General features: G+C 31.0%; 1 protein-coding gene across 1 annotated transcript in view; it reads left to right on the top strand.

The window, feature by feature from the left end:
- Positions 1-24,868, top strand: part of LOC143048882 (E3 ubiquitin-protein ligase rnf213-alpha-like) — an 88,120-nt gene that overhangs the window by 34,951 nt on the left and 28,301 nt on the right. The window contains exons 35-55 of the mRNA XM_076222751.1: positions 846-955; positions 1,851-1,988; positions 3,684-3,846; positions 4,118-4,194; positions 4,762-4,894; positions 5,485-5,592; positions 6,288-6,373; positions 8,508-8,687; positions 9,897-10,029; positions 10,460-10,633; positions 11,816-11,952; positions 14,211-14,421; positions 14,730-15,108; positions 15,377-15,518; positions 16,390-16,730; positions 17,712-17,878; positions 19,475-19,693; positions 20,167-20,375; positions 22,593-22,692; positions 23,074-23,174; positions 23,852-24,028. Of these exons, the coding sequence (XP_076078866.1) occupies positions 846-955; positions 1,851-1,988; positions 3,684-3,846; positions 4,118-4,194; positions 4,762-4,894; positions 5,485-5,592; positions 6,288-6,373; positions 8,508-8,687; positions 9,897-10,029; positions 10,460-10,633; positions 11,816-11,952; positions 14,211-14,421; positions 14,730-15,108; positions 15,377-15,518; positions 16,390-16,730; positions 17,712-17,878; positions 19,475-19,693; positions 20,167-20,375; positions 22,593-22,692; positions 23,074-23,174; positions 23,852-24,028 (3,485 nt within the window). The remainder of the gene's footprint in view (positions 1-845; positions 956-1,850; positions 1,989-3,683; positions 3,847-4,117; positions 4,195-4,761; positions 4,895-5,484; positions 5,593-6,287; positions 6,374-8,507; positions 8,688-9,896; positions 10,030-10,459; positions 10,634-11,815; positions 11,953-14,210; positions 14,422-14,729; positions 15,109-15,376; positions 15,519-16,389; positions 16,731-17,711; positions 17,879-19,474; positions 19,694-20,166; positions 20,376-22,592; positions 22,693-23,073; positions 23,175-23,851; positions 24,029-24,868) is intronic.

The raw sequence follows: 24,868 nt of genomic DNA, 5'->3' as shown, positions 1-24,868 counted from the left end.
ATTTCGTACTCCATACTTGCGGATTCTCTACATACATTTACGATTCATCAGTTGTGCTTGAATTAAAACATATTAAGTTTGCATTAAACGAATTTCAAGAATATAATATCATCAATGAACATCTTACGTATCTAAAAAAAAATATAAGAACACAAGCCAGTTTGATACGTATCAACAATTAATCCTCATACGCACTACAGGGTTATAACTCACAGTCACAATTTTTACAGGTATCCCATCAATAATCCGGGAGAATATAAAAAAATGTCTTTGTATGATTGTCTTTGAATCACTTTTTACATGTGCTTTACTGGAATAAAACAGGTAGATGATAAAGACAAGGAGATAACGATTCTTTTTAGTGGTTAAAGTTCAAGGGTAAAAAAAACCTAAGAAAACATGAACAAAAAAAAAGGATTTTTACTTTAGCTCCCTAACTTGCTTGATTTGATACTATTTGATACTATACCGATGGAAGACACAGTAAAGAGAAATGTCGATTAATTTAACTTCATTTGGTCCAAATGAAGGGCCCTCATATTGAAATAAAGTTTTCGAGTTTATGGATAGCTTGAGACTCTGTTAATAGATTGCGATGCAACTTATGCAGATTGAATGAAGATATAAAAACAAGATGGAAGCTATTTCATTGTTTCGAAAAAGTCCATTTTGGGATGTATCGCATAAAATAATAGAAGTACATATTTATTTGCCGTCTAAGTATATAAGTAGTGTTTTAAAGCACTGTGAAAAATGTATAGTTAATTGATTAAAGTCAGTAAGAAGTAAATGCAGTTTATTATATTTTTTATTAATTCATTTGTTTACTTGTTATCTTATTTTAGGTGGCATTTATTGGAATTTCAAACTGGGCCTTAGATCCTGCTAAAATGAACAGAGGTATTCTTGTTCAGAGAGAAGTTCCAGATAAAGAAGAATTGATCAACACTGCTTTGTAAATTTTTAATTTCGTCTTAAGTTTATTAATGTATATGTATTACTCTCATTTCATATTATGATATTGGCTTCTAGACATGCTTCTGATCGAAAATATTGACCTTTAAATTTCAAACTAAAATGTAAACTATGTGTTTACTACCATATTTTATAATTGTTGTACACAAAAACCAAAAGATCAGGTGAGTTTGATATCTAATACTTTATTTTGATGCAAATTTAGAAATTGTAATTTTCTTCGTTTTGTTATGTAAAAACAATTTCAATCATTATTATCGAATGCAAGATAATTCATCATAATTAGGCAAAAACAAAGACAAAGCAGACTTTGCTACAATTGATGAAAATTGCAAATATCAAATTTTTATAACGTTCTATGTATTTGGACGATGTTTAAAGTCGATATCAATAGTTTATGGACTACAAAATTGGGCGGGAACAAACCTGTTTTGTTACTGCACTGGTGACATTTATAACAAAATTGCAACCATCGAAGTAACCATCAAGCTTTTGCACATTTTTTCACAAAAGGAAGTATTACTTTTATCAAAACTACATTGTTGATATATCATATAGAAAACTACTACAGCAATAAACAGATAAAACAAGTATCTAATATCAGTTTCTAAAAAAATTGTTCTGTAAAGTTACGATGTAAAGTGTAGTCTTTGTAATTGGTAACTGAAGAATATAACCATAACATGAGTTTCGCAATTTCCAAATTTCATAAATAAGTATAAATCTTCTCTCAGAAGCGACACATGATATTCTTTGTACCAATGCTTTGTATACAAAGACGCCGTACTGGCAGAGGAGTAATATGTTTAAACGTTAAATAAACTAATTTTATTTAAGGAGAGCACTATATTGTGAATTTTTTTACTTTATTATAGCGGCATTTGTTCATCAGATGAGGATGTCCAATCCTTTTTAGCCCCAATGATTGCTCCAATGGCTGTCTCATATTTACAGTTATTTGCTGAAGCGTCAAAGGAGATGCGAGAATTTTTTGGATTAAGAGATTTTTACAGGCGAGTTCAAAATTTTATCATTTATATCGCATTATATCATTTGTTTGATATGGTTAACAACAGTTTGTGTTGTCAAAATACATGTTTTCGTTTAGCAAGGCAAAAGCCAATTTCTATTAACATGATATAAATCTGAAAAAAACGATTGACTAAAAGTAATGTTTTTAATAATGTTACTGTATGCAATAAAGTTAAAAATTTAACTGATACGTTGATTCTTGCTTATTATACAAGGTACAAGTAAACTTACTTAAGGTGGTATAGACGTATAAATTAAAAATGAAAAAGTTTCTACATACTGCCAAAACGTAGAATATAGTGATATATGTTCAAAAATAAAAAAAAATGATAGGTAAACGCGCATTTTCTCACCCTACAGGTTGTGACAAAATGAAACATTTTGTATGGATCATACAAGGGAAAAAACACCATTATGTGATTAGAAGCTAAACTAACTAATAGTATTGTAAAATAAAATACGAGGAGATAGCTTTTATAAAATGGCTCTGATAATATTAAAAGAAAAGATTGGGTCACCGTACGTTTTTCCCCGGCTTAAATACAAAAAATTCAATATTCCATGAAAATAGTTTAGAAAATGCACTATTTCAAAGGAATTTATGGCCAATTTAAAAACTTTAAAAATGAAGTAAAATAAAATCAACACTTGTAAAACTATTAAAATTTATAAGTTATAATCTTGTACATTTGTTTTTCCAAATGAAAACTCGCATTAGTTGTCTGCTTTCCTGCATCAAGTTATGCTAACTTGATTGAACATCTTGACATTAGGTTCTCTGTTTTTTACAATCCAAGAGGGCGAAAGACACCAATACCACTTTAAGAACTCAATGCTTCTTGTTGTCAATTTATTGGGGTGTAAAAGTGTGACTGAAGTACATTTATTATGAAGCACGGAAGAAGAAAAAAATCTGAAAGTCCCTAAAAAATGACAAAATAAAAAGCTCGAACGCATCAAATGAATGGATAACAACTGTCATATTCCTGATCACTTGGTACAGACATTTTACTTATGTAGAAATGGTGATTCAAACCTTGTTTCATAGCCGGTCATAATTGTACAACAGTCAAACCCCACACTGAGGAATATTGTTTGAAAATGCCGACCATACATTTTAAACAAAAATTAGAATCATTTCGGAGAAAAAAAACAAAAAAACAGACCAACCAAATTCACACAAAGTCGTTCAAAAAGTACAACTTTGTTTGATAAAATAACAGTCCAAGTTTTTGATAGAGGGTTGCTTTTCACAAGGAAGTTATAAAAAAGGTGGTCCCAGTGGTAAAGTTGAAATCATCGCTTCTAAAATTTTCGGACGCCATAACGAGTTGGTTGACTATTATTGAATATCCGTTTCGCAGATGATAGTGCCCTTTTCACCAATGTGACTTGTTACTGGATTTGTATTAACATGAGGGACACAACGAGTGCCACGTATAGGGCAGGATCTTCCAGCTAACTAAAGATCACCACAAGTTTTTTTGGGGGTACGTTTTGTTTTCTACATATCTTTCTTCTCTGTTTTAATATAAATTACATGAACACTATAGAAAAATGCACGTATCCTGTGTCGTTTACAAAGGTAAATATGCTTATAAGCCTCATCCGCTTGAAAATTACTTGTTTACACCACCCAAGCATATTTTTCTACTTGACCTTTTTGTATTCTATAGTTTGATAAAGATGTTGTATGGTTTTGTGTCAAGATCAAAAGAGAAACCTACCCTCTTTCAGTTGAAGCACTCAGTACTTCGAAATTTTGGAGGTCTTGAAGTAGTTGATCCAGTAGCAATATTTCTCAACAACCTTTCCTCTCAAATGGACGGAAATGAACAAGTATGTGAAAGATATTGTCAGAAATTAAAATTATTTCGTAAAGCCTTTGAAATTAAAATAACTTTGATATAAAATTGAAAGCTTTTTAACTTTTTGAGTTTTTAAAACAAATGTGAATTTGTAAAAATTTTAACTAATAAAAAAAAATGTTTGAATATTATTTTATTTTTTGTCGCGGATTGAATTTTCTACCAGAATTGTTTTCGAAATAAATAACTTTGTTTAATTATACCAGAACGTGTTTTAAATCATGTTTATTTATAAATTTCAGAAAAGACCAACTGATCCAGAATGTTCATCTTCTGGTATGATTCAAGCATGTTTAAAAGGAGACGACAGTTCATTTAGGTAAGGTCTAAGTTATTCAAAAACAAAATTTTTATACAAGGCAAATAATAATTACAATAGTGTAAAAATTTCATGCATCCGAACCGTTTTCCTTTCGGTAACTTCAGCATCTCTGAAACGCTTGAAAGCCACAGATGTATTAGAACCATATTAGTTGAATCGCTATATTTAATATTGTATTCCTCTTTAAGTACTCACTGAAACATGTTGAAGCACTTTGAAACTTGTATGGTTTTGTATTTTCTTGCCATCAACTGTAAGGGTAATTTATACAACCCCAAAAATATGTTATTACCAGCTCAACAAACCTCTACACAAAATGGATCTAAGTATTGCAAAAAAACAGAATTCATGAAATATCATTATGTCAATACCAAAGTAGACAAATTGATAGTTTTATTAATAATTTTCCCGATTGCAACCGAATCAACATAACTTTCTGTATCTTTTTATCTGTTTAAAGATATGGGGGAAAACAATGCAAAAACGATAATTATTCATTATTATAATTTTTCGAAAAGGCAAAATGTTTTCCTTTTTCATTAATGATATTTTATGTTACAACAGTGAAAGTAGGTATTTGTTGCTGCTAGTTGAAAACTATGGAGCACTGGCTATTTTGCAGCAGGAACTCCTGGCCATTAACAATGTTGTTGTCATTTTTGGAAGTAGTTTCCCAAGTGACCAAGAGTATACACAGGTATGACAAAACATTTATATCACACCTAGATGATAAACCTATCCCATTACATTATTTAAGATACACATTCCAGAAAAAAGCCAGCCGTTTTATACATGAATGGTCTTATCTTTTGATAGATTGAAAAATGTTTAAGCGTTCACACACATTCTTTTCTTAATAGATTTTATTGAAATGTTCGAATATGTGACGATCGACTACAAGTATTTTTATGGATTTATGCCCCGTCCTTCCTGTATTGTTACCGCTCTCCCATGTACATGTTTTGAACCATTTAAATCAAATGCTGTGATCAAGTAAAAAAGACGGGCTCTTGGAAATTTAATTCAAAACAAAGACAGTTGAATAGATATACACAAAAAGCAGATGACGTTTGTGTCATTTCAACTTATCTTCATTAACAAAAATGTAATGTGGGCGGCTGCTTTGAATGTAAGCGTACAAGCAGAGGGAGACGTTACATTGCATATACATGTAAACAATGACCTTAGAATAGTACTTGTTTAAAGTTGTTAAAATATTGACTTAAATTGCTGAAACTTAAGTAGTTATAACCATGATAACATTCTGAAATTGCAATATGTTGATAGGTGTGTCGCAATATCAATCGAATCAAAGTATGTATGGAGACTGGAAGTACTGCTGTTCTATTAAATTTGGAAAACTTGTATGAAAGTCTTTATGACGCATTGAATCAAGCAAGTATCAATATGAATTATTTCTACTCTATTAATACACCTTCCGATTTATTTATAAAAAAAACAAAGCCGTGTTTTATCATTTGTTATCTTTGTAAACATCAGTATGTGAACTGATAAAGAATATTCAAATATTTACAATATAGATCGGTCTCAATAAATAATACGTCTTTCACCTTAACAGAAGAGATCATGCAGATTGGTGATTCAGGGAACAATACATAAATGGACAAATTAATGTAATCCACGACTTAGATACATTGGATAGATATTTCAGGTCATTTCGAATCCGACCTATCGATGTTCAACTGTACACTTGAATCATTACTCTGGTATTTGAACTCCTTACTTATAAAAAATAATCGAGAAGGTATTAAGATGTTGACATATAAATCAGTATTAGGAATACAGTATAAGTTTCTGCTAAATTCATTCGCATATTTCTCAAAATTTACCACTGGATACAATGTAAAGAAACTAATATATGTGTGTTGTCCCATAACAGACTTTTTGTTAAGAATTATTCGTAGATATCTGTATAATTGACGTATATGTTACTTCTCTGTAAATTTAAATGAAATATGAATTTTCTAAATGCATTATAGATTCAAATGAAGAAAACAATGGACGATGAAGTATTATTTAATATCGATCTGCCTCCTTTAAAAAAAAACATTTCCTGCTTTCTATTTCAGTATTATGTTGAGTTTGGAGACGAACGATATGTTGATCTTGGACTCGGCTCTCACAGAGTAAAATGTCGCGTACACCGGAAATTCAGGTAATTGAAACAAGAAACTCACGGGTAATTTTAAATGTTGATAAGCTCAATATTGGCATAAATATTTAGCTTACATTGGATATAATTTAGGGATTAACGTTCACATTTGCACTTTTGAATATATGTAGAAATACAAATGAGAAACGCCAAATCATTCGAAGTAGGAATATTCATGCACAAGGAACAGTAAAGGAACTCGTCCACCAACGCATTAAAATCGGATATTTTTTCCACTGATAATGTAGTGCAAATTTGTTGAAAACATATGTTCAATGTCAAATTGTTGTAGTTTATACATATTTTCATAAAATGCGTCCTTCATGACGTCTGGACTCATTCTGAAAGTGGAATTCCATAAAACCTCATTTTTTTCAGAATTCTACAAACATTTTTACTAGAGTGTGCTTGTTAAGATAGAGATTGTAAACAAATAAAAAGATTAAGGGGGAATCTTCCTAGTTCTATAAAAGCTTACAGATTTTAATTCTAATCATTTTAAATGGAGTTATATCTATCAATGAAATTTAATTAAAAGTGTTTATGGCCCCGCAACGAAGTTGTCGGTAACATAGTTTTACCCTTGTCCGAAATTCCGAAATTCCGTCATTCCACAACAAACCATTATACGGAGTTTATTTCTAAACGCCTTCAGATATTAGGCTGATTTTTGATATGTGAGTTAACCATGATGCGTTACAGATCAAGTTTAAGTTTCGTTCAGCTCCACTTATTTTTACCGAAATACGGGCTTTGGACTTTGATAAATTGTTGAAAAGCACAGTTATAGGAATTTTTTTTCTAAACGCTTTCAGATATTGTGATGATTTTTGGCATGAGAGTTAACCAAGATGAGTTACAGATCAAGTTTAAGTTTTGTTCTGCTCGGCTAATTTTTGTTAAAATTACGAGCTATGGACTTTTGATAAATTGTTGAAAATCACAGTTATACGGACGTTTTTTCTAAACGCTTTCACATATTGGGCTGATTTTTTGTATGTGAGTTACCCATAATGAGTTACTTGATAAAGTTAAAGTTTGTTCAGCTCAGCTAATTTTTGCTGTAATTTCAGGCTTTGGACTTTGATAACTTTTTGAAAATCACATTTATACGAATTTTTTTCTAAATGCTTTCAGATAATTTTTGGTATGTGAGCTAACCATGATGAGTTACAGATCAAGTTTAATTTTCGTTTTGCTCCACTAATTTTAGCCCAAATTAAGGGTTTACAATTTTAAAAGTTGTTCAAAATCACAGTTATACAAACTTTTTTCTTTACGCTTCCAGATTTTGAGCTGATTTTTGATATTTGAGACTACCATCATGTTTGTGTCCACATTTGTTATTGAAATTGCAGATTTTTCAACTTTTTGAGACGGGATCATTCGTGACGCTTTGACACATCTAGTTTTATTATTACGATCAGCTCTTATCTTTGCTCTGAATTTTGTTAAATAGTCATTCATAGGAGATATCGTAGAGTTTTAAGTCAATTTGACAAAAAAGATTACTAAAAATTTTTCTTGGCAAATATCTCTATGAAACTACATTTTTATTTAACTGAAGACATGACTTCTCTTGATATTGATTTACATCTGTAAAAATACATCTTTAGTCGATATGTCACATTTTGACGCTATGGTAGATACATTTTTTACGTCGGCGACGTTATAACCTTCCCTGTTACTGTGTCTGTATCATATGTATTTAAATACCCAAAATATTTTGCATCTTATTTAAAATAAAGGACATTCGTTATGATATCTCTTTGGATGATTTTCTCTTTTAATATCAAAATGAGTCATTACAGTTAGTAATGGCAAATTGGCCGGTCAATTACACCTTGGCTAACAGTAATACTCAGAAAATTTAGGTGAAAGGATTCGTTGATTGTGTGAATAATAAAATCAACTTAAAGATATATTGTATGATAGTACTCTCAATAAGGAACCTTCACCCCAGTTTTGTGTTTTGCTCAGTCGTTAGTATAAGTTGTGTTTATCGTTATGTATACGAATATCCACCTTTATTTTAAAACACTCACCATGCAACTTGATATAATATCCCTATTAAATGTCATGAAAAATGGCAAGATAGGACTGTTTGTATTATCCATTGAGTAATTTATCTTTTCAGACTAATAGTTGTGGCAGAAAAGCAAATTGTATATTCAAAATTTCCAATTCCACTGATTAATCGACTGGAGAAACATTTTTTGTCCATGGTGACAATGTTAACAACCCGTCAATTGCATTTAAGCAGACAGCTTCTTGAGTGGTCAGAAACGTTTTGTGAGGAAAGATCATTTGTAAAACGGTATGTTATATGTTTGTATGCCCCAACTACGATAGTAGAGGGGCATTATGTTTTCTGGTCTGTGCGTCCGTTTGTTCGTCCATCCGTTCGTTCGTTCGTCCGTTCGTTCGTTCGTTCGTTCGTCCGTCCTTTCATCCCGCTTTAAATTAAAGATTTTGATCAAGGTAGTTTTTGATGAAGTTGAAGTCCAATCAATTCGAAACTTGGTAACCAACTGTGTACCTCTGTTTGACGATTTGTACCTCAATTATTATGATGATGACTTCATCAAAGCTTCTCAGGACAAATGATAAGTAGCTGGAATAATACATTAACTCCATTTCACGCTTTTGATGTTATGCATGTCCTTTCACTAAATAACTCAAAGTATAGGTACCATATTGACTTAATTTAACAAAATTAATTTGAAATAAAATTTGTCACAGATACAGCCTTTTATATTGAATAACATCTGCAAATGTTTAAGAACTTATCTCCGAGTTGATATAATATTCCATGGCTTGTGATTCATTATTTTCTTAACAGAGAGCATTTAGATAAGGTAATCTTATTTCATTTTAATTCATTAGCAACATATTTAGCCGGGAATGCTAATTCTGCGGCCATCCTGATTATACTCATGTTTCTTGACAGGGGATCGGGTTGCTGCTTGTTTGTTATGATTGGTACGTTCTTCGTCATTTTGTAGTTTTATTGTTTAAACTATGGTGTTGTTGATTTTATTGGACTGGATTGATATTTTCTCTTATTTATCTCATTCTATTATCCGATTCAAATACAAATTAATTGTTTTGTGTAGACATGCTCGACTATGTTTAGTTTATACAATTTATAATAACAAGGGAAAATCAATTAGTTTTCATTGTACACAATGCATTAATGGATTCTTATGATTGATAATTAATTAATAATTATAATGAAAATGATATGAACGTATTGAACACCTGTGTTTTGCGTGAAAAGGACTACATTTTGTAATTTCGGATATTTTCAAATTTGAAACATATAAAACCTTTTCCTAACATCTTCAATGATACTTTTGTTATGCAAAATTACAATTAACTGAGATTGAATTTTATCCTCCATTATTTCAAATATTTTCAAAATTTGAACCTTTGATATTACTTTAGATCATTTCTTAATTTCCGTTCAAATTTCATTGATTTAGATTGAATTTTATAATCCATTTTTAAACGTATTTCTTTTTAGAAGTAAAAAACAAAGACAGATAGGTGAAGCCTTTATAGGATATCATCCAGACACTTGTCCTACAATTATCAAAAAGGTTACACAATATTCAGAAATCGATGCTGATGATGAGTCTTTCAAGAATGAAGAAGAGGTAATGCAGTTTAGTAGGTGCTTAAAAAAATAAAAAAGGACACGACTTCCAAATAACTATTTTCTTTTCTTGTAACAGATACCAGTTGGTACAGATAACCTGCGATGTATAAGACAAGAGAGACTGTCGTTCGCTTGATAAACACTTGTCAATCAAAAACATAAGTAAAATTCACAGATATGCAATGTAATGGTAGTTTTTGTTATTGTTTAGCCTATATTCAAAGGATATAAAAGTAATCGAGGGGAGAACAAAAAATTGTTTACACATATAAAAATAAATCATAAGATTTAACATATAAATTCTAATTCCCGTGAAATACCTTCCATTCATTTATTAATCTTTTTTTTAAATGTAAACATGATGGCAACTAATTGTCATCTCCCTGGTTGTTTTTACTATAGATTATTTTTATGTTTTCTCTATCTAGATTCTTCAGGAGGCAAAGTCAATGATGTTATGGTGTGCAACACCAGCTGCAATACTACAAGCCGGAAATGACGAAGATATAAAAAAGTATTTCACAGATCAACACCATGACAGCTTGGCTGATTACATCAGCAACAGAATGTTAATAGACTATTCAGTAACACGGTTTATTCAGGTGATTACTTCAAGTTGCTGAAAAGGAAAAATCACATGTTATTTTTTTTTTTTAGTTGAATTATCTCGTGAAGACCTTTTGTTCACATATCTCATTGCTATGGACATACTTAAAGATTTGGGTAAACGTTATTAAGAACGAAAGAAATCGACAAAAATACAGATGTCTAGAGGTCAATATAGTAAAGTGTTTTTTTAACGGTCCTTATTTTGAAATACATTAAGCAGGAACAATTATATTATCTGCAGCCGATATCTTATACTCTATTTGATGACATACAACAAATAATTCTAGATAGGAACAAAAATTATTTCGTAAGCCCTCACCTTAATTTAAAACGACAGACTTATAATTGTTGTTAAAACCTAATTTGACAATCAAGCAGGGAAAACACTCAGGTTCATTGTTTCTAATTTTAAAATATGGATATGTTAAGGTACTATCTTTAACTCATGATAGTTAACAACTGCAAGATTATAATTTGTACGCCAGTGAAGTCTGAATGAAAAGAGTAAAACAGACCAAGTTAAGTACGAAGTTGAAGAACTATGAGGATTGAAAATTGCAAAAGGGTTTTGTTTTAGTTGAAAATTATTGTAATGCTATTCCTTTTATAACCCACCTTAAATTAATTATTAACTTTACAAATCTGTTTATATCGGACTTTTGTCTTTTGTGCATTTATTAGTTTGTTTTGATATTTACAAATAATTTAATTTTGGATGTGACGCGTCTTCTGATTGGCTGACGTTATTTTGTTATCAGCCCATAGACATAATTAAGTCATGTTACCGTGACGTCATTAATGTTTTTTCGTGGTTTTCTACGGTTTAAAATGGAATTTAGAATTAAATTATAAGAAATGACTGTAATATTTTTTCTGTCTATTCGAAATAACATAAAAAAATGTGGTGCACACTGTTAAATAACCCGCTACGCGCGTTATTGAGTGTGCACCACTTTTTCTATGTTATTTCTTCATTTCTTAAATGTTTTTTCTGAATTCAATACTTGACAGTAATTACTGCTACTAATGTTTTCAACTAACTATGTACCTAATAAACACGGACTAATGTATGTATTACCATTACAATGTATTCGTTCTCAATATCACACGATTTTACAACATGTTATTAGAATCCACGAACGTCATATTTCATTGAAAACTACATTTACTTACAGATAACAACAAATTCACGAATACTGTCCATTGTTGAATTAGCTGATCTCTGCAATACTATTACGGTACCAACGAGAAATGTTCATTTGCTTACCTTACAATCATTCCATACAGAACAACAATTCAGCAGACAAGTCAAGTATGTAGTATTTACGAAATATAGTCTTGCTTCTATATATAACTTTTGGACTAGTTTAAATCTCGGTCCATTTCTGAAATTTATTCTTACATACTTTTGATTTTTTAACCCTGTATGCTTACATTGCCTAAATAAAATTTTAAAATCGTTTGTATGCACATTGAACGACAAATTTATGTGACGTATAAAATGTTCTGACGTCAGACACTCAAATCAATGAATGTGTTCGTAGATAGTAGATGTTTTTGTGTTCTGTTAAATTGTTTCTTTTAAAATTGTTATATGATGATGACTGATGTACCCATATTTTAACTATTTTATTTATTGTGTCTGTTTATTTAGCGCATCAATGTAAATATAACGGAATTTGATGAGACTGTCATTAAAGTGAGAGGGTTAGCGCTATAGAACCAGGTTTAATCCACCATTTTCTACATTTGAAAATGCCTGTACCAAGTCAGGAATATGACAGTTCTTGTCCATTCGTTTTTGATACGTTTTGTTATTTGGTTTTGCCATGTGATTATGGACTTTCCGAGTTGATTTTCCTCTAAGTTCAGTATTTTTGTGATTTTACTTTTAAGCTTCAAATGGTTAAACGCAATAGCTTGTTTAACTCCATGCATATATACTATTTACCAAATTTGACACACTTTTACTAGGATCTTTGTATTCATTGCTAATTAGGCTTCAAAAATGCTTCCATTCTTTTCAACCCAAACTGATGAATCTCATTTTCACAACAACAGCAATGAAATAAAACATGGGATCGTTAACATGGTTAATGCCTATTGACTCTTTTTGAAATATTGGATGAAATTTCATAAAAAAATATGTTTATTGAAAACATGATACTTTAACAGCACCAATTAATATGACATTGGGGCAAACAACCTTCGGTTTTACCAATAAATACTGAATGATTAGTGGAAATCAGCAAATACAAAGTGTCAATTGTATATCGTCTAAATAAGACAGTTGTGTTTGATTGAAAAGATCGTCCCCATGCAAATTTTACATTTGTCAATTTATATGATGGTATGTGGTATATAATCAAAACTGACATCTTTTGTTGTACTACTTTTTGTTACTCGTACATTTGATTTGTAGCTGTTTTGTCCCTGCTTTGCATTGCTAAATCGGTTAAACGACTGATAAAATCGTGAATGTTTCGAACATTTGCCATATTCCTGAACATGATGATAGAGATACACTTGATTGATGTTATGTGTAAGCCACATAATTGTACACACATTGTGTTGTTATGGTGTGCGTCATGGATATAAAAAGGGAACTGTTTTATTTAATAAAGGAAATCTTTAAACATAATATAATTTATGTAAAAAAACATTTACACATATTAGAAACATTTGCTAACCATTTAAGCATTCTTTGGTGATTGTTATTGATTGAATTGATTTTAGATTATATAATTAATATTGTTTGAAGGTTTTATTCATGAATTGTTGTGAGACAATTTTGGGTAATGGTACTTTGCGTTGCAAATATTATGGATTGAAATCTAAAATCTTTTATTGTCATGAAGATTAGCAACAATTACAAAAACTAAGACTTTTTGTGACATGCCAGGTGTTACACCGACGCATTTATGCAACTCAAGGCGAGTACGGTATCACCTTAGAAACGAGGTAATTACGAGTAGGAAGGTTATTATACCAGACTTAAATCGTTTCGGATGCAAATAAAGTTTCTTTATTGTTCATACACTAACTATTACTTAATGTGTTCATTTGATGTTCTTTGATAGCAACTACACAAAGCATATCCTATTTCAATACATTCGATGTCGTTTTTATGCTTTTTCATAGAATTATCAATGAAAATTTATTAAAAAAAATAGCAAGTAAAAATATAGGAAAAATAACATATGACTCTTCAGCTAATTAGAATCAAAAGGGTTGAACCAAAAACAGAAATTAAATATATAAATATGAAACACTCTAAAACAATCCGGGTTTTAAAATTAATTAGAGTTTAAATGTTCTTTACATGAGACAAATATTAACCTTGTTCCTGACTTCGTTTTCCATGATTTTCCAATTATTTAAATTGAAATACTCACTGCTGTGGTTTGGTTTGGTGGTGAAAAAAGAAACGCATTCATGTAATGTAATGGCTATGTTGATTATACGGGAATGATTGTTAATAAGAAATATACATGAATGTATATGTGTTATTCTAAATTTAATATAATTATTCATGATATTACCGTTAATAGTTATATCATTATATTGCAGAAACTGTTTTGCTAAAAAGACTTGTAAAGCATATTTGCTGATAATACAAAGTGAACGCGGTGATCAAAATTCTGAACTGATTGCGTGCGCTAGATATTCTGTTCAGAGAGAACTACAGGAAATATTTCAGGAAGACAATATATCAAAAGTTTATGTTATATTCCTAATTCAGCAGTCGGGAATTGCTGGAAGTTATTTTTCAGGGTTTCAGGTACGTAATTACGTCTGTTATGAAACGATGTACTTAAACTAATCATTGAAACGGAATTTTGTAGAAATAATGTATTGAATTTATAAATTTTCAATTAAATTTTTTTTTAATCTTGCTTAAAAAAATCTCTTTTACCCCGAAAAAAATACAGAATTCGAGATCTAGAATAACACAGAGTTCACACTACTCTCATCGAATCTTCCGTCATAATTATTGGATTTTGTAGTAAGTATTAAAATTGAGATTAATAAAAGATTGTTGTCAATTTATATGTATAAAAAAATATACATAAATATTTTTGTTTGCAGTGCGGGATTTGGCAATCTGTGCATATAGACGATCTCCGGGCATCAAACAGTATTCCACCTATAATTTTCCTGTTTGGGAAATCTGTGGCATCTGTTCTCTCTAGCACAAAGGAATGTGAAATAACAGCTTCCTCTAATGAACGAATGAACATACAGACAAGAAGGGACAACAACTTTTCAAATACAGATCATAATTTGAACTCAGAAGATCACTATGATTGTGCAAATCCACAGAAGACGGAAGTAAATAGACTGCTTGATCACTTGATTCTTAATTGTATCCAGCGAGCTCTTGCATCTTTGAAGGATCCCGAGGAAGACCAATTAAGGGCCACAGAAAGGTTGAAAAACACTCTGAATTTATTAGAAAACAGTGAAGGTATGATTATATTTTGAAACAATCGGACAAATTATTATCTTTAAAAAATATCTACTACAGATGTATGTCTTTTAAACAGCGGTACTTCGGTTGCCTTTATTTAGTAATTGAATGATTAGGTATTGAGAAAAAAAATACAGCATTTCAATGGTAAATATTTAAAAAATACAACACACAAATGTGTCGATTTCTTATATCGAAAGTTTTGTGGTCTACGATAAAATAAAATTTTGAGTCATTTAATGAATTTTAAAATATTTTTGTATAGATTCCAATTTGGTTTTTTCCGGGATTAAAAAGCATGTTATAAATCTGATTAATGAAAAGGAAAAGCGGTTTGGATCAACATCCAATTGGTTATCATTAGAAGTCTCAAAGGCTGAAAATATCAACAAAGCAGGTACATTTAGGTAAGTTTTCAACATATAAAATTCAGTCTACTTTTAAATTCTGACATAGGTGTAAATGTTGAGATCATAGTTTACATAACGGTATTTTTTTGGATAGCCTTTGCGTCCCGCGCAAAAAAAATAATATCTAATTATATAAAGATAAATGCAGCAGTGGGATTAATACATCTTTCTAAGTTAATTTCACGGTTAATATTTAGGAAAAGACAGTCAATGATTGAATTTATAATTTTAAATGAAATAGATTTTCTACTTCTCTTATCGAATCAATCTATTTTAGAAATAATTCAAATCGGGTATAATGACATTCATACTAGTTAACACCTTGGTGGTCTTGTGTAACTGAGCTCGCCTAGAGTCCGAAATATTAAATGGCTACAAAATACATATAACTCAGCTTGTTACGCTTTCGTTCTTACTTTGTTATTATCTTTCTTTGCGTTGTAAGTATTTAATATATACATAGAAACTTTTTAAAACTGCACGGAAAGTACTATTCATAAGCTTTACATTTGTATGAGTTTGCATCAGTTGCTCTCTACATTATTTTGTACTCTTTGGCATACTTGACGATGTATAATAGTATATCACTTCATTGTTTTCGGCAGAATGTAAGAAAGGTTGTAATTTCGTACTGATATTATTCTACAATGAATATAAAAAATGCCCTCCTGATCTTTATGAAATGTACACAATTAGATGAATGGTACCTTATTTATCAATGTGAAAATAATCTACAAGTATCAGACAAGACCAGTTCAAAAACACATTTGAAAATATTGAAGTGTCTATTCTTATACTAGAATTGCATTATTATATTAAAACTAATTAATGCCATTAAAAGTCATAAAAATTTAATAACAACTTTCAGGAAAAGTATTGTTCTCTGCTTAGAGTCAAGAGTTCTATCAATATTGACAGGGATATTTGCGTTTATTGATACAAACAGAAATCTAGACATTCTCGTCAAAAACACAAGTCAGAATTGGAGTGTGAGTCTTTGGTTGGACATTTGGAATAATCTAGATATCACTCAGATACGATATGAGGATATGGTTTCTCCGACAAAACATCTAGAAGTAATGGAAGTGGCTACAAAAACAACATCAGTAGAAGGAAAATTGTTTTCAGCTAAAATGCCCTTTTCTTGGCTTGCATTTGAACAAATAAGGAATATAATGAGAAATGTAATAGACTCTGAAGAAAATAAAGGTAACATTTACGTTCCATAACTTTCGTAAAAGACAACACAAGACGAAATTGAATTAAATAATTAAAACGAAATGATGGGTTAACGTCAATAAGACAGCTACTTTGTGATGCAAACATATTAAGACAACTATATTTTAGTGTATAAAATGAAACCAATTCCCATAGTTACTGTTCAATATCAGCCGTTCGATAAAAACAAAGGAAAACATACGAAAAAATGTCTGCACCTATTAACCCAAAGAGACATATAAAGAACTGTCCGTCATCTATTCATACTTTTTTTCTCATTGTTTGCCTATAATTGCTTACATCCACTCCATTTGAACTTTATTGGACAGTTTTCTCATTGACAAACTTACCAAATCTTCTCGTTTGTACAAAAAATAAACATATTGCGATTTTAGTTCAAACATTTGCCCTGTTAATTTCATAATTATATGAAGGTGAGAAATGTCTTTGAAAATAGTTTTTTTTTGCCTATCAGCTAGTACTACTGTGTAAAAAATTACCACCACAAACATACAAGAAATGCAAACATATATAAGGACTAATATTTTTTAATTTCACAAGTTGAGGCATTTTTTTTAATGTGTCACGGTTTCAGCGCGCCACATTATTGTTTTGCCTGTTTCAAGTGAGGTGCCTGTTTATCAGTGGTTAGATGTGGGTTGGCGTCTGAAAAATATATAATAATATGTTTTTACGATTATTGTTTTGTAATAAATCAGTTTCTTTTTTGTGTTTTTTTTTCACACATCGTCATGCCGTGGACATTATTTTCATGATCATACGTTATGTATACGCTGATTGGTGAACGCTAGACATTGACATATTATTGACTCTGTTGGATAGTCCTTTTACTGTAAAACATACCGCATATCTTATTTTCTATGGGGCTCAGAAAATAATTGTTAGTGTTTACATATGCATGTACTTTGATTTTAATTTTGGTTTCTCAATATGAATACACATTTTTCACAGACGATCATACTCGTGTAACTTTGAAAGTGAGTGAAATTTTCCAGTCCATTCCTTTGGGAAATTTACTAAGTTCAGCAGATGGATCAAACATACACGATGTTCATAAATGTTACATAGAAGACTTTGTGCACATGGTATACCCTTTTCATTCCGAGGATGAATGCAAGGTAATTTACTTAAAATGTAACGTTAACAAATTAAATGTTTTTATGCCCTACCTACGATAGTAGAGGGATAATGTGTTTTCTGGTCTGTGCATCCTTTTGTTTCTCGGTCCGTTCGTTCGTATGTCCGTCTGTCGCGCTTAAAGTTAAAGTATTTGGTCAAGGTTGGTTTTGGTGAAGTTGACCTCCAATCAACTTGAAACTTAGTACACATGTTCTCTATGATATGATCTTGCTAATGTTAATGCCAAATTAGACTTTTTACCCCAATTTCATCATAAAGTGAACATAGAAAATGATTGTGCGAGTAAGGCATCCGTGAACTATGGACACATACTTTTTAATCCTTAAATTACCTTAAAAGCTAATATCATTTGAGAAAAAAAATTGTATTGTATGATATATCACAAGCTACTTGTTCAGCTTGTAAAAGTCCGTATCACGTCCTCTTCTAGGGTGTGATCTCACCGAAAAAGACTTACATGTATCACCAAATAGTTACACGATGCCTTTATTGAATCAAAATTGGCTTCTGTTTCTCTAATTCATAAGTTAATCTCAATATTGTTTCATTTTTGTAATATCGTTTAATGTTGATTTATCTGAATAAATATTGTTTAAACTAAGTTAATCTGCTGTTTGTATTCTCTGCCCCTAAGTTTAGTGTGTCGTAACGATATTTCTGTCGGTAATATTAATGTATTGTCTTGGTTGTGAATAACAGAATAACACATTGTTTAGTTCAAAGGACCGGTCAAAGTCACAATTTATAAAAGTTAACCATTATAGGTCAAAACACGGACTTCAACACTGAGCCTTGGCTCACAACGAACAGCAAGCTATATATAAAAGGCCCAACAAATTACTTGTGTAAAACCATTAAAACTGGAAAACCAAAGGTCTAATCTATAAAAAAAAACGAAAATCGAGATACACTTATGAACCATATCAACAAACGACAACTACTGAACATCAGATTTCTGTCTTAGGACAGGTGCATACAATTGCAGCGGGTTTAAACGTTTTAATGGTACAAAAACTCCACTCTTAACGGAAACAATAGTGTACGTAACATCAATTGAAATGGAAAATCTTAATCAAAAGACATATTTACACAAGTGAACATACACTGAATGAATAATTCATGAACAGTATTCTACTGCTGTGAAATGTCAAGTTTCAGGAAAACAACAATATGCTTGAACAAAAATCCGCCATTTGCCATAATATTAAACACAAGTAAATGGAAATAATTTTGTTTTTAGGTATACATTTAATAAGAAAAAGGACATGTATTTACAAAATAAATAATTTTCATGTTCATGGTACGAAGAAGTGAAAAATTATAGTAATAGTTTATATACTAGATATAACCCTGAATAAGTAAAAATACCGATCCTGCAAGGGCTGTATAGCCAGTCAGGGTCGTTAAAAATTTTCATTTGAATAAATAAATATTAAATACCAACAAAACATCATAAATTATATCCACTGGTCAAATTAACAAGAAAGCACTTTAATGATTTCTCTTCAGTAAGTTAGAATTTGACACCCAAATATACACAAAACAAATAAATATAATGTGATTACCGTTTTCAGTTGGTTTGTGAAAACTTAGTAATTGGATGCAAGGTGTTGCTGAAAGGAGAATATGGTAATATTTTGCCATCAATGGTTGCTTGTCATGTAGTGTATGAATTACATTCAGCTCAATTTACAAACTTTTCACACGTGGTATGTGTTTGGCCAGAATGTTGTGAGAAAATATTTCAAATTCAGAAGTCGGGTCAAAATATTCTTGTGACCACAGAAGAAATAGTAAGTATTTAGACTTGTTTAGTTTATATTGCTTTTATGATGGTTCGTGAATTTAATTGAAGGTGCACACTTATTAACAGTTTATTTCAAATAAGGATATACATAACCCCTTTTTTGGGGGAATATTGATATTCCAATGTTTGTTTTCGGCAAAGACTATTATCCGAATTTAAATATCTTTCTTCCACCAAAAACCCTCGAATATCAAATAAAATGTATATATCGAATACTGTGAGTACATTAACATGATTAATTCAGTATACATGAGGTGAAAATACCAAATAGATATTCACACTAATATGTCGAAAACGAGCTGACAAGGCCATGGTTATAAATAATCTTCGACTGTTTAAAGAAAAGGTGATATTTTTATTTATCTTTTTTATATTTGTCATATACTGTTTCATCTGCACGTCACACTATAACTTCTGTTTTTAAATGTCAAATTCAAAATATATGTTTCACCATTGTAGACTATAGACATACTTGCCCTCACTCTGCTAATGGAAGATATAAAGCCTTCACGAGATTCTTTGTACAATCCTGAAGCAAGAGCAAAATGGTTGCGAAAAGTTTGTGAATATAGACCTGTTATTGAAAGAATCTTTGCAAATTTTAATATGGCATGCAATGCAAATGATTCCTACTACAGAAGATGTGAACATGCTATTTTGAAGACCAGGTATTTTATGTAATGAATGATAAACGTTTCTAATATTCTTGCCTGTATAATGGAATTTAAATTTAGACCATGAAACATTTTTGTCAAAAACACCATTTAAATAGCGTTAAGATGAAAAAGGGAAATCACAAAAATACTGGACTCTGAGGAAATTTCAAGTCCTTAATCGAATTTGCAAAATCAAAATTCAAACAAGTGAAACGAACGGATAACAACTTTCATATTCCCTACTTGGTACAGGCATGTTTTTATGTAGATGTATGGCAGATTGCACCTGGTTTTATAGCTAGCTAAACTTCTCACTTGTATGACAGTGGAATCAAATTCCAATATGGTGACAATGATGCGTGCATCAAATTTTAAGTATCCACAATTTGCTTTTTTATTATACGATTGTATTTATCTTTGTAAAATCCACCGATAACGGATTGAAAGATTTTAAGTACTGGCGTAGAATCGTGCGTTTGACGTCACACAGGTAGATATTACGGTAAACGGACAGAAAGTCACAGGACAAAAAGTCACAGGACATAAAGTCACAAAAGTGGTAGGACAAAAAGTCACAAATAATATGTTGACAATTGTTTGAACATGTAAGAGAAATATCTTGAAATATTCACTTTTTAATACATATATTCATATTAAAGTTTAGGAAATGTGTCATTATACTTGAAAAATAAAGATTTGTTTAGTTTTAATCGTGCCAAAGAAAGATTTCTTGGCACCATGAAGCCATTTAAGTGCCAAGCCACTTTGACATTTTGTTTTTTTAACAATTATTTAATCATCTTTGATATTTTTTTTATAAATGTTGTTTACAAAGTTGGTTCATATACAATAGTTCAAGAAAAATACAAAAATATTTTTGTAGAAATAAGCGTTTTTTATTCAAAGAAAATAATCAGAAAAAATGAATTGTGATTTCTTTTCCGTGATTTTTTGTCTGTGACTTTTTGTCTGTGACTTTTTGTCTGTGACTTTTTGTCCTGTGGCTTTCTGTCCTACATTCGAAATAATTTCGTCGTTCAAAGTATGACAGGATACATAAGTACAGAGTCACGTCATATGGATATCGCAAAAAACAGACTTAACAGTAAAAGTAATATTTATGAAATAAGATATTTTTATCGTTCAAAGTATGACGGGATACATAAGAACAGAGTCACCTCAAATGGATATAACATAAAACAGACTAACAGTAAAAGTGATATTAACAAAATAGAATAGTTTTGTCATTCAAAGTATGACGAGATACATAAGTACAGAGTCATGTCAAAAAGATATAAAAAACCCAGACTTAACAGTAAAAGTAATATTAATGAAATAAGGTATTTGTGTCGTTCAAAGTATGACGGGATACATAAGTACAGAGTCATGTCAAATGGATATCAGAAAAAAACCCAGATTTAACAATAAAAGTAATATCATAATAAAAAAATTGTCGTTCAAAGTATGACGGGATACTTTCTGTCCTACATTCGAAATAATTTTGTCGTTCAAAGTATGACAGGATACATAAGTACAGAGTCACGTCATATGGATATCGCAAAAAACAGACTTAACAGTAAAAGTAATATTAATGAAATAAGATATTTTTTCGTTCAAAGTATGACGGGATACATAAGAACAGAGTCATGTCAAATGGATATAACATAAAACAAACTAACAGTAAAAGTGATATTAACAAAATAGAATATTTTTGTCATTCAAAGTATGACGGGATACATAAGTACAGAGTCACGTCAAATGGATATAAGAAAAAACAGATTTAACAATAAAAGTAATATCATAATAAAAAAAATTGTCGTTCAAAGTATTTTATATGGAAATTATATTAAAATAGATAGGTCACCGATGAGTTGAAAAAGATATTTCAATTTTAGAGCAAAAAAATGGCATTTTTCCACCAAAGGGAGATAATTTGGAACTTTTTCAATGATGTATACATTTTGAAAGTCATCTGGGGCCAACACGAATTGATTGTTTTGAATGATTTTTGTACCATATGATAAAGTAACAACTACAAAAGGAAATAAATAAAATTTGTAATGAAAAACAAATTTTTGTCTTTTTCTGAAATTTTTATACCCTCGAGCCTCCTTAAACTCCACTATAGTTTTTTTCTTTTATTTCGATGTCAAGACTGATAATATGATTGCGACCTATGTTGCATTATTAGTGCGTAAATCATGCTTAGAATAAGAGTATTGATTTCAGATGTGATTGGACAAGGACGCTAGTAGTGAAACTGTTTATTGAGAATGTTTGCACCTGTGGCATAGGAACAGAAATTTTGTCTTCCCTGAAGCTTTGGAGTGTGAGTTGAAGACGATGTATTAATAAGCTAGAAATATTTTATCTTCCCCCTTCTCCTCTTCTATAAAGTGACTGTAATGACACATGTGACAATAAAAGCAGCTTTTGTTTTATTTACTTCCTTAATTCTTACTTAGGAATTCCTCAAGTAATGAGACCTTAAAGGTTCATATCTGATAAATGTTTATCGTCTTAAAAATCCGGACCATACGAGTATATATGCTCATGATCATGACCATACGGTGCAAATCCTTAAATGGTCCGGATCAAAATTGTATCAAAAACTGTCTGATTTTATATTTTAATTTCACGTTTACAGAATAAACTATTTAGTTAATTTATATATTAATGGCAATTGCTTTATTTTATGTTCCTCTTACAGAAACTAGGGGAAAATACAAATTTAAAAGAACTATCTTCGCTCGAAAAAGTTGAGGCACATTTGATAAAGCAGAATGCAGAAGTACTTGCAAAATGCTTTGGGTAAATATCAAATATGTTAGTTTACACTTTGTTTTTCACAGTCAGTGACACTGATGAATATTAAAAGTTGTTTGATTAATTCGTATATAAGTCAATCGATTATCTAATGTAATATTGCACATCAGATGATGCAATACATATTCGTTCGAAACGGTACTTTATCTGATTAATTGACTCAGGAAAATAATTGAATAGCTTTAGTTCATAATGTTTTCATCATGAACTATACTGTTTTAACTTATATTTATCGTCCGAATTGTTTGTCAACATTTATTTTTTCTGAGTGAATGTTTCCCTCAATATCATTGGTTTACTGCTGAAACAAAACTCATCAGGTTGATATCGTAACAGAAAGTATTTTATCTATGAAATACGTACGCATCTAGATGCAAACACTTAAAATCAGATAATACATCACAAACAACAATTAGTAAAGGTAGCTCCTAAGTATTCAAATTAATATACGAAACATAGTAAATAATCCATCTATGTCTTAAGCAGACATTATTTTGGTTTTATATCATGGTAATACTCATTTAAAAATATATAGATTGTTAGATTGAATCGAAATTTCATATGAATTGCTTTGCTTAATGAATCAGATTGAACAGGTTTAGTATGCGATGCTGAAAATAAAATGGCTTGCTTATACTAACATGTTCATTGATCAATTTCAGAGTAATGTCGAAGTGTTGTATTTGTGAGGCTGATATACAGAATATGCCTTTTACGTTGCCTTGTTCTCACATCATATGTAAGAAATGTTACTACCAGCTGATCAAGAACAAGCACACATGCGAGGTTTGTGGTGCAGAAATACCAGTGGATTTAAAACAAGGAGACTTAGTCAATAGGTATTCGATCAATATTATCTCGGAATTATTTAGTAAAATTTATTATTCATCATATACTAAAGTTACAATTATATCTGCTACAATAGCAAAAAGAGAGCCGTGGTATAGTGGTTAGGGCATCGGACTACTAACACAAAGGTTCCTGGTTCGATTCCCGTTTCGGGATGAAAATTTCAGGGACTGAATTTTCGGCTCTCCCTTGACACCATTTGCGAGTATGGTCTTAAGGAAACTATGATAGTCCGTCGGAAGGAGACGATAAATGGCTCACCCGTGTTAAGAGAGAGCCATATCTCTTGCACGTTAATGACAGCCTTGTAGATTTCGAAAAAGAGCAGGCTAATGCCGCTACAAGACAGCACGCGCACACGCAAAGTGGAAAGGGATTAATATAAGTTGCAAAACTTGTTTCCCAATCCACTATAAATGAATATGTTTAAACTAAACAAATGTCCCAATGCTTCTGAGAATATCGTTCACATCTACAAGATTGATTGATTGATTGTTGGTTGCTTAACGTCCAGTGGCAAATATTTCATGCATATTCAGGACGAGAACAAGTTCACAATAAATACAATAGGTAGGTCTTGTCATAATAGAGGCCACAAGGGATGATGATTTCGACTGCCACTGGAAAATGACGGTATATTGGTTAGGGACAGAAATTTTGCCTTACAACAGACCACCTACGGGTCCTCAAATAGTTGTTGTAAGGGTTCTTAACGTGCAAAGAGCGTGGCACTCTCTTTACACGAGACATCGGATTTAACGTCTCCATTCTGACCGGACGTGACAGCGAGCTTAATACATCCTGCACAGCCAAACGGACGCCCCACTTCG

Source organism: Mytilus galloprovincialis, chromosome 10, assembly GCF_965363235.1.
Source record: "Mytilus galloprovincialis chromosome 10, xbMytGall1.hap1.1, whole genome shotgun sequence".
Classification (NCBI taxonomy): Eukaryota; Metazoa; Mollusca; class Bivalvia; order Mytilida; family Mytilidae; genus Mytilus; species Mytilus galloprovincialis.
The sequence above is the reverse complement of the archived record's forward strand: the minus strand, read 5'-3'. Positions and strand labels throughout refer to the sequence as shown.